This window comes from Elaeis guineensis, chromosome 7 (genome assembly GCF_000442705.2).
Source record: "Elaeis guineensis isolate ETL-2024a chromosome 7, EG11, whole genome shotgun sequence".
Lineage (NCBI taxonomy): Eukaryota > Viridiplantae > Streptophyta > Magnoliopsida > Arecales > Arecaceae > Elaeis > Elaeis guineensis.
The window spans coordinates 11,201,767-11,215,603 of NC_025999.2; the positions used below are offsets into that span (position 1 = coordinate 11,201,767).

A 13,837-nucleotide genomic window follows, 5' to 3' on the forward strand; every position below is an offset into this window, starting at 1 on the left:
CTTCATTTTTAAAAGTGCAGTCAAGTGCGCCTTAGTCTTTAGGCGCAAGCACAAATATTAGGATCAAGTGGTCCAGTTAGGAAAATGGACTTCTATCCATATGGGAGATATTTGGATTCTCCTTATTTGCATCTGGAGAATTTCATTTTTAAAAGTGCAGTTAAGTGGGACTGAGGCTTTAGGCATAAGCACACTTGTATTCTTCATGCGTAACGTATCATGCTTTGTCTTACCATGCTGGTATGCATTGACATCTGAAAACAAGCAATTCTATGGACATGGTGTTTTTTTTTTCTTTTCTTTTTAGGAAATGGACATGGTGTAGGTGACTTGACTTTGTAGTCTTGGTTAAGTTGTTTCTATCAAGCTAACCAAGAAAATCATCTGTTGAAACCAAAAATATGATTGTCTTATAAATGGGCTACCTCCTGGGACAAATATTCTGTTATTACTGTAAAAAAGACATACTACATGTTGACCACTTTAGTCAAAAATATAACATTAAAAAAGAAAAGAATTATGAAGTGGGAACATTACAAAGGCATGCTTTCGGAAATATTTGGTTTTATATGTACTGTCTCAAGATGTATCAGCACACACTTATTCCAACCCAACATTCTATTTTGGCTTGCACTCTTATTTGGCTCTTTTCTATGTTTAGCAAGTCAACACATATTCATATTTGGCTGGCACTCCTATTTGGTCTTTCTCCTTGTTTAGCTATTCTACATTTGGTTTCTCTTTACTTAGTATGTAATCGAGATATTCCTTCTTCTTGTAATTGCTACAATAGCTAAACCTTGTAATCTATATATACTCCTATTGGAGAACAATGAAAAGCAAGAATCAGAAATTATCCTCAATAAAGATATTACCTTCTATATGGTATCAGAGTCTTGAAGCTCCAACGAGCATCTCTTCTTCTTCCTCCTTCTGTGCTCTCTCATGGCCACCAGTTCATCTATCTCCACCTCCTCCAATCCCTCTTCTCCTCCTCCACCCAACACAACGACCCCTCTCACCTTTCCATCGGCACAGCATTTTTTATCTATCAAATTAAATGCATCCAATTTTTTGATCTGGAGAAAGCAAATTACTCCCTTCTTAAAGGGTCAAGGCCTGTTTGGGTTCCTTGATGGCTCTCATCCACAGCCCACCGATCCGATTGCCGCTACTGCTTGGCAACAACAAGATGCCCAACTCGTAAGCCTTCTTGTTGCTTCATTATCTGAAGATTTGGTTCCTCTTCTTCTTGACAAAGAGACTAGTTTTGAGTGCTGGACCACTCTTCATGAAGCCTTTGGTTCCGCATCTCCTACCAGGCTCATGTCTCTGCATCTAGAGTTGCAGAATCTACGTCAAAAACCAGATGAGACCGTCACCTCTCTGCTCCGACGTGCCAAAGCTGTTGCTGATGAACTTGCTGCCTCTGGTAATGCCCTCAAGCCAACCGAATTTAATCTTCATGTATTGTGTGCTCTATGTGATGATCTACAAGATGCGGTCCTTGGCATTCTCAACCGACACACCCCTCCGACATACACTGAACTTCATGGGCTGTTACTTAGCCATGAAAGCATGCGGGCATTTAGAAAATTAACTGTTGCTGATGCCACTTCTACCAATCCTACCGTCAATACTGCTCAACGGTTCGTCCATTCTTCTAATGACCCTAGGCCCTCTATTGGCCGTGGCTTTACTCGAGGTCGTGGAGGATGTGGCAAGTTTGGTCGAGGTCGTGGTCGTTTTGGTCCACCTGGTGGCCGTGGTTCTCAATGGTGTTCGTTTTGCAATCGTAACAACCACTCTAATGCCACCTGCTTCTATCGCCCTTAGCAACTATATCCATACTTTTTCTCTCCACAACCCAATGCCAATTTCTCATATTCACCATATCCAAATCCAAATCCATCTCAACGTCACCCTAATCCACCACTTCTCCCTACCCCTCACCCCTTCACTGCCCTCACTTGGTACCCAGATACAGGAGCATCTCACCATATCACTCCTGACATTCATTCTATGTCTTCCTATGATGAGTACACTGGTCCTGATCAGGTGCATGTAGGCAATGGTAAGGGATTACATATATCACATATTGGTCATGGTTCTTTTTCCTCTCCTACTCTTCTCTTTCTTTTCAGTTATCTAACATCTTACACGTTCCTTCTATTTCTAAAAATTTACTTTCCGTACAACAGTTTGCAAAAGACAACAATGTCTTTTTTGAATTTCACCCCTCATTTTCTTGTGAAGGATTGAACTACCAAGACCATAGTGTTATCCGGTCCGAGTAAAGGAGGATTATACACTCTCCATTCCAGCCCTTCTCCGTTGTCTGCATCTGTTCACGTAGCCGAGAGCACCACTCTTGATGGCTGGCACAATCGTTTGGGCCATCCCTATTATCGCTTGCTTCGCTCCATGGTGAAGACCAATAATCTACCCTGCAAGTCTGCACATCTTCATCCTCTTTGTCCCTCATGTCAATTAGGCAAGTCTAGTAAGTTGCATTTACCTCTGTCCCATCGTTGCAGTCAGTTTTCATTAGATCTTATTTATAGTGATGTTTGGGGTCCTTCCCCTACTCCATCTTTGTTAGGACACCGCTACTACATAATTTTTGTTGATGATCAAAGTAAATATATTTGGTTTTATCCATTAATGCGCAAATCTGATGTATTCTCTACTTTCTTACAATTTCAAGCCTAGGTTGAACGGCATTTCTCTCGTACTATTAAATCAATCCAAACTGACTGGGGAGGAGAATTTCGCTCTCTTCCTCAATTTTTTTGTAAAATTGGCATTACCCATCGTGTTGCTGCTCCTCACACCCACGAGCAACAAGGGGCTGTCGAACGTCGTCACCGTCATATTACGGAAACCGACCTATCTCTTCTTGCTCATGGATCCGTGCCCATGTCATACTGGCACTATGCCTTTGAAACGGCTGTTTTTCTCATTAATAGGATGACATCTAAAGTCTCTAGTGATGTATCCCCCTTCGAACTCATTCACAACAAACCACCATCCTATGCCTTCCTACGAATTTTTGGGTGTCTTTGCTATCCTCTTCTTCGTCCTTACACTCGGCATAAAATGGAGTATCGGTCTCAACCGTGTGTGTTTCTCGGCTATAGTCCCTCTCATAGTGCCTATCGATGTCTCCATTTAAAAACAAATCGTACATATATCGCTAGGCACGTTCGCTTCGACGAATCTACCTTTTCTTTTCAATCTCAGTCTTCATTAACTTGTCCACCACCATCATCTCCCTCTTTCCCATCTTGGGGCGTTACATTACTTCAACCTCTACAAGAGGCCACCCCACTACCATCCGTTCCTCCATCGATTCCACATTCTCCTTTGCATCGTCTGTCCAACTCATCATCGGCTGCATCTCCCTTTTCTCGGTCTGCCTCAACACCTTCTTCTATGACCGATCCCACTCCAAGCCCTTTTAGCATTAACGACTCTGCATCTGTTCGGACCAGATTACTTACTGACCTCTATTGCAATTCTTCATCAGCAAAACCTTCCCTTCCTACGCCTTCCCTTACAACTAGCTCCCAGTAAGACAAAACCTCCCCTGACCCACCTGCCCAACCCACCCGTACACATTCCATGGTACTTCGACCCCGTTCCAACCAGCCATCCGCCCTCACCACCACTATCCTCACCATAGAACCTACTTGCTTTACTCAAGCCTCTAAACACTCTGAGTGGCGTGCTGCAATGACTGAAGAATTTAATGCCTTAATTCGCAATGGTACGTGGTCTCTTGTTCCACGTTCATCTCATCAAAAGAATTTGGTCGGGTGTAAATGGGTGTACAGGATCAAGAGAAAAGCTGATGGGTCTCTCGAGCGTTACAAAGCGCGTCTAGTTGCTAAAGGGTTCCATCAGTAACTTGGCCTCGACTACAACGAGACATTCAGTCCGATTATCAAACCTACCACCATTCGGTCTATTCTAAGTATTGCAATCTCTCAAGGTTGGTCCATCCGGCAATTAGATGTTCATAATGCCTTTTTACATGGCAACCTAACAGAAGAAGTCTACATGTCCCAACCGTCAGGGTTTGAGGACCGCGACCATCCAGATTATGTCTGTCATCTCCACAAATCTTTATATGGGTTAAAACAAGCACCCCATGCCTGGTTTCACCATCTCTCCCAGTTTCTTCTCCGACTAGGGTTTGTTGCCAGCAAAACTGATCCTTCATTATTTATTTTAAGGATGAGGTCTCATGTCCTCTATATGCTCATCTATGTTGATGATATTTTGGTAACCAGTAATGACTCCAGTCAGATCTCTCTTCTCCTTCAACAGCTTGCTAAGAAATTTTCTATTAAGGATCTTGGTGATCTCCATTTTTTCTTAGGAATTGAGGTTGTTCGGAACTCTACTGGATTATTATTATCTCAAAACCGCTACATTAAAGATCTTCTTTTAAAAGCAGGCATGGTTGATTGTAAACCTGTTCAGACCCCAATGGCCATGACAAAGGATTCTGATTCAGGGGGTGCTCCCCATCCGGACCCCACACAGTATCGCTCCATTGTTGGGGCTCTTCAGTATGTTACATTGATACGTCCAGATATTTCCTTTGCAGTGAATAAAGTATGTCAGTTTATGCAGTCTCCTAATACTGATCACTGGATTATGGTCAAAAGCATCTTACGGTATCTTCAAGCTACAGCTGATCATGGGTTACACATTCGCCGATCCACCTCTCGCTCTCTCCAAGCTTTCTCGGATGCAGAGGCGGGTAGTGGGACTGATAGGCGTTCCACTGGAGGCTATGCAATCTTTCTCGGCCCCAACCTCATTTCTTGGGCATCTCGTAAACAGAAAACAGTTGCTCGCTCGTCCACGAAGTCTGAATATAAAGCCTTAGCAGATGCATCAGCTGAACTTATCTGGCTTGAGTCATTATTTCAGGAACTTGGCCATCCCTTACATGGTCCCCCGATTCTATGGTGTGACAATATTGGGGCCACTTATCTGTCGAAATTGATGTTTTCCATGGTGTTTTCCATGCTCGCACGAAGTATGTCGAAATTGATTTTCATTTCGTTTGTGAACGTGTTGCAAGACATCAACTATCTGTTTAGTTCATCTCCACCCAAGATCAGCTTGCCGATATTCTTACCAAGCCCTTGGGTACCTCCCATTTTAGGTTCCTAAGGGACAAGCTGAAGATTCGTGCTCCCGATTCTTCATCTTGAGGGGGTGTATCAGCACACACTCATTCCAACCCAACATTCTATTTTGGCTTGCACTCTTATTTGGCTCTTTTCTATGTTTAGCAAGTCAACACATATTCATATTTGGCTGGCACTCCTATTTGGTCTTTCTCCTTGTTTAGCTATTCTACATTTGGTTTCTCTTTACTTAGTATGTAATCGAGATATTCTTTCTTCTTGTAATTGCTACAATAGCTAGACCTTGTAATCTATATATACTCCTATTGGAGAACAATGAAAAGCAAGAATCAGAAATTATCCTCAATAAAGATATTACCTTCTATAAGATGAATAACAACTCACTGTAATGTACAGATCAAAACTTTATGTTAAGGAGGGAAGGTCACTCTAATCTATTTTCTTGGAAGTTATTAAGTTTTAATTCAGCTTTTCAGTTATCATCCAAATATGAGACTAGAATTTATCTTTGGTTTGTCATATGTATGTCCGCCATATTTTGTGTAGCATATATCACGAGACTTTATTTAATAATTGATCAGTTTCTCTTTAGTAGAACAATTTTATTTGGTATAAAATAAGGCAAGGTTATGAAGGAATTTGCAGTGTAGCGGAGTTGGAAGTTTATTTAAATTGATCCATGACTTTAGTAGCTAGTAGCCAAGCACTAGAAAACTCAAAAGCATTTGAAACTTGTAGTTTGAGTGGTAGTAAGTGTTAGAATCTCTAAAATCTCTCAACTTACTTACCCAAAATAGTGCTAATTCAGGTTTGATCTATTTGTTAATTGGTTGTTATTTTGTTTCCTTATTTGTTGGGATTTGATCCTTTAACTATGGTCATCCCTTATTCTTTGGGATTGGGATTTCATCCTCTAAATATGGTCATCTTCTGTATATTTATATAGCTATTATGTCATTGTAAATGATAAGAAAATATAATTATCTTTTTCCTCATGATATCAGAGTAAGGTTCCTTGGATACCTTTTGATTTTTTTTAAGGCCTTCATTGCCTTCGATCCTATTTCTCTCCGGTCTTTATTGCTATTATTGTCTATCGCTCGTCCCATTCTCCTTTGTCGTTGAACCATGTCAGAAGCTACTATTCCAGCCTCTGAAACTGCGGCCAGTAATTCTACTGGACCGGCTTTCGGTAACCCCACTACTCCGAGTGGGGAACTCCAAAGCATGACTTTCTTCTACCGGCTGGATGGAAAAAACTACTTCCAGTAGCCACAAATCGTCAAGACATTTCTCAAGGGACATGACAAAATTTATCACTTGACTGAAATAGGACCAAATTCTATCGATCCCAAGTTTCCAGCATGGGACGAGGACTCCATGATTATGTCATGGCTTTGGAATTCCAAGCAATCGGATATCAGTAAGAATCTAATGTTTTTGCTTATTGCTCGGGATATTTGGGACACTGTTTGCCAAACATACTCCAAAATGCAAGATGCTACTGTTATTTATGAAATCAAGACCAAAATCTTGGCCACCAAGCAAGATAACTCTCTGTTATAGAATATTACAATCTCATGATGGATTTTGGCTTGAGCTGGATCACTACCAAGATTTGAAGATGCGCTGCAGTGAAGATGCTAAGGTCCATGTCAATTTCGTGGAAAAGGCTCGTATTTTTCAATTTCTTGCAGGACTGAATGTGAAATTTGATCCACTCCGTGTACAAATTCTTGGGGAGGATTGGTTGCCTCTATTGAATGAAGTTTTCTGCCTTATTCGTGCCGAAGAAAATCGACGGTTTGTTATGTTAGAAACTCAGTCCATCGAAAATTCAGCAATGATCTCTACAAAGACTCTGGATGGAGGAGGCAAGCTGACTTCTCTTGGCCAAGGCCATAGTGACCAGTCAAATGATAGCTCCTCTTCAAAACAATCCATCCGAGATAATCTTTGGCGTACCTATTGTAAAAAGCCACGCCACATGAAGGAGAATTGCTTGAAACTTTATGGAAAAACCTAAGTTCTTAGTTACAATGATGGATTTAAGGGTCAGCAAAGGGGACAAGCCAATTTCACAAATAAGGAGAGGACCTTCACCGAATAAACTAGCCTTGAAAGAAGAAGAAATCCGAGATTTCAGCAAAGATAAGATTAAAAAATTGCGAGGTTTACTCAACTCCCTCTCTAATTCCTTTAGCTCATGTTCATTGGCTCAATCTGGTAAGTGTCTCATTTCTGAAAATTTTAATGCCAACCCAATGAACAAATTCGGCTCCTGGGTCATTGATTTAGAAGTTACTGATCATATGATCAATATTTCCATCAGATTCGATACCTATAAGCCAAGGTCAGGCAATAAGATAATTACTGTTGCTGATGGCACTTCAATAACTATTGTAGGATAGAGAACCATCAAATTAATACTTTCTTTTTTTCTACAAAATATCCTTCATATTCTCAAGCTGTCCACCAATCTCATTTCTATTCATCAGCTTACAAAAGACTTAAATTACCAAGTGATATTCTTTCCCACTCATTGTGTGTTTCAGGATCAGGGTTCGGGGAAGATGATTGGATTTGCTAAGGAAAGGAATAGCCTCTATCTTCTTGAAGGTCTGAGTGGTTCTATGGATAAAGGGGCTTGGTTGACTTTCTCGTGCTCCTCCAAAAATATCCTCTCTAAACCTTCCACCTTATCCAATAAATCTGAAATTTGGCTCATCACCTTCGTCTTGGACATCCACCATTTCAATTACTAAAGACAATGTCTCCTTTACTCTTTAAGAATATTCCTCTTGATAGTTTTCATTGTGATACTTGTGCAATTGCAAAACATCATCGTTGAGTAATACAAAGTCATCCCATCCTTTTCCTTGGTACATATTGATATTTGGGGACCGTCTAAAATCCCTAATATCATTGGTGCTAGGTGGTTTGTTTCATTTATTGATGACTGCGCGAAAACAACTTAGTTGTTCCTCATGAAAGAGAAGTATGAAGTTAGTCACATCTTTTCCATTTTCTACAAAATGATAAAGGTACAATTTGGGGTTCCTATTAAAAGGATTCGATTGGATAATGCTAGGGATTATTTCAACCTAACTCTATCCATCTTTTTGCAAAATGAAGGTATTATCTATGAGTCTTCTTGTGTTGACACACCCCAACAAAATAGAATGGCTAAACGAAAAAATAGGCACTTAATGTCACTTGAGCCCTTTTATTTTAGTCTAATGCTCCTAAAAAATTTTGGGAGGAGGATACTCTAACAGCAGCCTATTTAATAAATCGAGTGCCTTCACGATTTCTTGATTACAAGAGTTCTACACAGCTCCTATTTGACTGCTACCCAGATTTTCATTATTCCAACACTCTACCACTTAGAGTGTTTGGTTATGTCTCTTTTGTCCATATTCACCAACAACACAGGAGTAAGCTTGACCTTAAAGCTCTCAAATGCATGTTTATAGGCTACTCAAACACACAAAAAAGATACAAATGTTATCTATCCTTTATCCGATAAGTCTTCGTTTCCATAAATGTCTCTTTTCAAGAAAATGAATCAATTTTCCAACCTTCCCATTCCTATCATCAGGGGAAGAAGACTAATGTAGATATGGAATGGGGTACCCTTTTTGATAATTCAGAACCTCTTATCTCTGCTTCTTCCTTGCCTCCATTGGCCTCTCCTCCCTTGCAGATCTCTTCCTCTCCTCTTCTGTTAGTACCTCCATTGGAATTATAAGAGGAACAGCAGCAGCAGTCGAGCTCCAAATAACCAGCGAAACTACTAACATACTCAAGAAGAAAGATGTTCAATCCAGAACTGAGACATTCATGAATCTGAGCTGGATCTAGATCTGGATCCAGATAATAAAATTCCTCTTTTTTGTGCTACTATTGAGTCCTATAGAGCCTACACCCCAAGATTTGGACTTACCAATACCCTTGAGAAAAGGAACCAAAAATTGTACCCATCACCCAATTTCACAATTTGTTTCCTTCCATAGATTATCCCCATAGCATAAAAGTTTCCTCACCACTATAAACTCAATTGACATTCCCAAAATCATGCAAGAGGCATTAAAAAATAAGAATTGGATACAAACCATGAAAGAGGACATGAATACACTAGAGAGGAATAAAACTTGGAAGATTATCATTCTCTCTAAAGGAAAATAACTGATGGGATGTAAATGGGTTTATACATTAAAATATAAGGCTGATGGGTCTTTTGAGAGGTACAAGACGAGATTGGTTATGAAAGGATATACTCAAACTTATGGAGTGGACTATCAAAAAATTTTTGCACCTGTAGCGGAGATGAATACCGTGCGAATTGTATTATCTATTGTTGCTATGTTTAATTGATGTTTACAGCAGTTTTATGTCAAGAATGCATTCTTACATGGGGACTTAGAGGAGGAGGTCTTCATGGAACCTCCACCCGAATTTGATGGGAGTTTTGGGGCCAATAAGGTACGTCATTTAAAAAAGATACTTTATGGCTTAAAACAATCACCCAGGGCATGGTTTGGGAGATTTACAAAGGCCATGTTGAGAATGGGATATAAATAGAGTCAAGGGGATCATACATTGTTTATCAAGCACTCAATTAAAGGAGAACTCACTGCTCTATTGGTCTATATAGATGATATCATTGTGATAGGGAATGATGAAGCTGAAAAGGAGTCCCTGAGGAAACATCTATCTCGAGAATTTGAAATCAAGAAACTAGAAAAACTCAAGTACGTCCTAGGCATTGAAGTAGTATACTTAAAAAGGGCATTTTTATCTCTCAAAAGAAATATGTGCTAGATCTACTCAAAGAGACATAAATTCTCGGCAGCAAAGCATCAAGCACACCTATTGATCCAAACCACAGAATAGGAAGGATGGAAGAAGGCAACGTAGTGGACAAAGGAAGATACCAAAGACTTATTGGAAGATTGATCTACCTTTCTCACACACAGCTAGGCATTGCATACTCAGTAAACGTGGTAAGTCAATTCCTGTATAATCCAAAGAAGGAATATTTACAAGCAGTTCATAGAATTCTCCATTACCTCAAAGCAACACTAGGAAAGAAAATTTTATTTAAAAAGGAAAAAAGATTGACTCCAGAAGCCTACACAGATGCAGATTATGCAGGATCCCAAATAGACAGGAGATCAACATCTAGCTATTGCACCTTCCTTAGAGGAAATTTGGTTACGTGGAAGCAAGAAATAGAATGTGGTTGCGAGATCCAGTGCAGAAGCTGAATTTAGATTTATGGCTCATGGAGTGTGTGAACTTTTATGGCTAAAAATAATTCTGGATGATCTCAGAATTAGGAGAAAAAGAACTATGAAGTTGTATTATGACAACAAGTCTGCTATAGATATTACACATAATCCTGTTCAACATGACAGGACTAAGCACATTGAGATAGACAGACATTTCATAAAAGAGAAGCTGGATAGTGGCTTGATTAGCACCCATTATATGCCATCAGATTGTCAATTAGCTGATGTTTTAACAAAAAGGACTACCTACAGCAAGATTTCAGGAACTCACAAGCAAGCTGGGAATGGAAGATATTTATTCACCAGCTTGAGGGGGAGTGTTAGAATCCCTAAAATCTCTCAACTTACTCAGAATAGTGCTAATTCAGGTTTGATCTATTGGTTAATTGGTTGTTCTTTTGTTTCCTTATTTGTTGTGATTTGATCCTCTAAATATGGTCATCCCTTATTCTTTAGGATTAGAATTTGATCCTCTAAATATAGTCAACCCTTATTCTTTAGGATTTGATCCTCTAAATATGGTCATCCCCTATGTATTTATACAGCTATTATGCCATTGTAAATGATTAGGAAATACAATTATCTTTTTCCTCAGTAAGTCTTCGGATTAAGAGCAGCACCCAAATTGAAGCTTCATGCAGTTATAATTTTTATCTATGATATTTAACATCAGTTCCAAATCAAAACTATTTCTGAAATTAGTATAGCTATTTTTTTTCCTTTCTGGTGTTAGTTATGTCTCAAATAATTCTTAGATGTTCAGTTCTTGAGATCCAGAAAATGCTTCCCCTAGGTTTTCAGTTCAATTAATCTGACATTTTTTTTGTTTTTTGTTTTTTAACTTAAGTGAGTGTTATAGATGTAGAAAAAGCACAAACAACTTTGGTTATGCTAGCTGAATTTGAGTAGCTAGTGTTGGAAAAGAATGCGATAGAGTCAATAATTATTGAAGGAAGCAAATAGCCCACATGAGTAGTGGTGTAATACTGTATTATGAGACAAGTATCTCTTGCCCACCACCCCTCCCATCTCACATTCGGACCCACTCATTGTTGAATTTATGATGTCAGTCTGCCTGATTATTGAAGTGCAACTTGTGTTATTAGCAAAACTTGGTAGATCAGATATAAGGAAGTAATACAGGTCTAAGATAATAGAATCAATTGAAGAAATAATGAATTTAAATATGCTTATTTGTTCATGAAAATATCATATTTTTCACAAACTAAACTGCTATTTTTCCATCACAATAAAGAAGAGTAGTAAATACATTGGTAGTAATGCTAACTAACCTTAAGCCAGCATGGGACATTGTGTGAAACTTGACCTTAGAAGTGGAACAAGGAAGAATGTTTTGTATTTCACTCCTCTAGGAGATGAGGGATCATCAAACAAGAGTCACAGGCTACTAGTAGATCATCATTTAGTAGGATCAGTCATTGATTATAGACATAGGAACAAGGATATTCCTTTGTCTGAATGGATATTTTAAGATAGAGATACTCATTATCTGATCTTAAACAACTTAGCTGGACAAAGGTGTGAACATGAGGAACTACAGCTGTCTTTCACGTAAGTGTTCAAATTTACATGGAATGTCGAAACTGCTTATTTGTAGAATCAGAATCTGTTAAATAGATTTGTACTCTGTTTTAGCATTCAATGAGTTAGAGTTTGTAATTTCGTGTCTTTGATGGGCTAGGGATATATTATCCTTGTCTCTTTGTGACCAGTTGTTGATAAGAAGTGGTAGAAGCCCAGCAGAAGCTCTGATGATTCTTGTACCCGAGGCATATAAGAATCATCCAACATTGATGATAAACTATCCAGAGGTAACATTCGCTTAAATGATCTATGGGCTCATGTTTCATTTAATGTGCTTGGATACAAGGTTGGTTATATATTTTTTTCTTTCTTTTTTATTCAGCGAGATGTTTATATGTTTCTTTATTGTTTCCTTCTTTAGCTTTATCTCAACAGAATTTACATGCTGACATGTTTTTTTTGCCTGCTTAAACTTCCATAGCATGTGTTAGTCTGTGCTCTTTTGCAATGTTAGGTTGTTGATTTTTATGACTATTATAAAGGACAAATGGAAGCTTGGGATGGACCTGCCTTGCTTTTGTTCAGGTATTTTGCATTTTATATCTTAGAGATCCATGGTATATGTTATATCAGTTGTAAGTTTGCATGTCGTTTTAGTCACTAGTTGAAGTTTATAGGTTTATATTAAGATTTTCATAATATAATTTTATACTAGTTATAAGCAGATTTTCTTGTTCTATCCCTCACTCGTGTGTTAGCTCTGTTTGTGCCCCAATAATTAAGATAATCAAGAACAAGTGGGTGTAAGAGGGAGTGGCTGCCCTAGGTGATATTCTGGTTATGCTACTGTCGTGGTTGTTGTAAATAACAAGACAGAATCACAGCTTTTGCAACTGTGCATGTGCTTCTGTTCCCTTAGACATCCTTAACTTTGTTCTTCTAATTGTCAGTTGTTATGTTTTGTTTGCTTCTTGGTGTCCATGTTGCAATACATTTCTGCTTGTCATGTTAATAGTGTTTCCCTTCAGAGAGTTTTCCCAGAGAAAATTACTATGGTACCCCTTCATACTGTTGTCATATGCATTCAAGTTTGTTTTAAGGAAAACAAAACTTTCTTTTTTTTATGTGAATCTACTTTGGCCAAAAGCTTATTTAGGATCATGCAACTATACTTTTTTCTTGAGTATTCAAGTGAGAATTAGTGACCGAATGCTAGTAAGAGTATGATTTATGCCTTTTGCAGCTTCACTTGCTCATGCATGTATCCCTTTCGCTATAGGATTAGACTATTAGTTGCAATAAACATGAAGGATAGAGTTGGGCAGTGACATATAATTAAGTGGAAAACCCTATCATCAATCTCTTTATTAGCAAGATGATAAAAATGAGGAAAATAATTACTTTTTTTTTTTTTTTTTTTTGCAATTGTGATGTAATTGAGAATCTAAAATAAATAATGAGAGGACATGATAACAAAATAAGATAGGAGGCATCATCTTCTCAGCTGCATGGATATATTGGGTATTATGATGAGATTGGTGAAAGGTATGATGTATTTATAAGATGGTCTCCATCTACCCACCCACTCCCTCCATACCCTATATGTTTGTGTACGAACTAGAGTTGTAAATTAGGACTGCCCTAGAGGGCAAGGTTGTTAAAATGGTTTAAATGTGCTCTATGGTCCTTAAGTATTTTAATGATTTCAGGCACATAAATATGCTATGACCCAAGATTTTAAGTCTTAGTGGGACAAGAGGTGTCCCAGTCATACTGTCTCATTCCTGTGAGAAAACGGTACTGTGATGGGGTTGGGACTCCAAAACCGAT

At 38.7% G+C, this 13,837-nt stretch overlaps 1 protein-coding gene across 2 annotated transcripts in view; it reads left to right on the top strand.

Moving 5' to 3' along the window:
- LOC105049124 (ferredoxin-dependent glutamate synthase, chloroplastic) overlaps positions 1-13,837 on the top strand; it is a 73,663-nt gene that overhangs the window by 9,787 nt on the left and 50,039 nt on the right. The window contains exons 5-6 of one of the 2 annotated variants that reach the window (XM_010928684.4): positions 12,196-12,294; positions 12,522-12,592. In XM_010928684.4, coding sequence (XP_010926986.1) covers positions 12,196-12,294; positions 12,522-12,592 — 170 coding nt within the window. Of the gene's footprint in view, positions 1-12,164; positions 12,295-12,521; positions 12,593-13,837 lie in introns of both variants that reach the window. The other variant, XM_073260200.1, reaches the window with a different exon arrangement.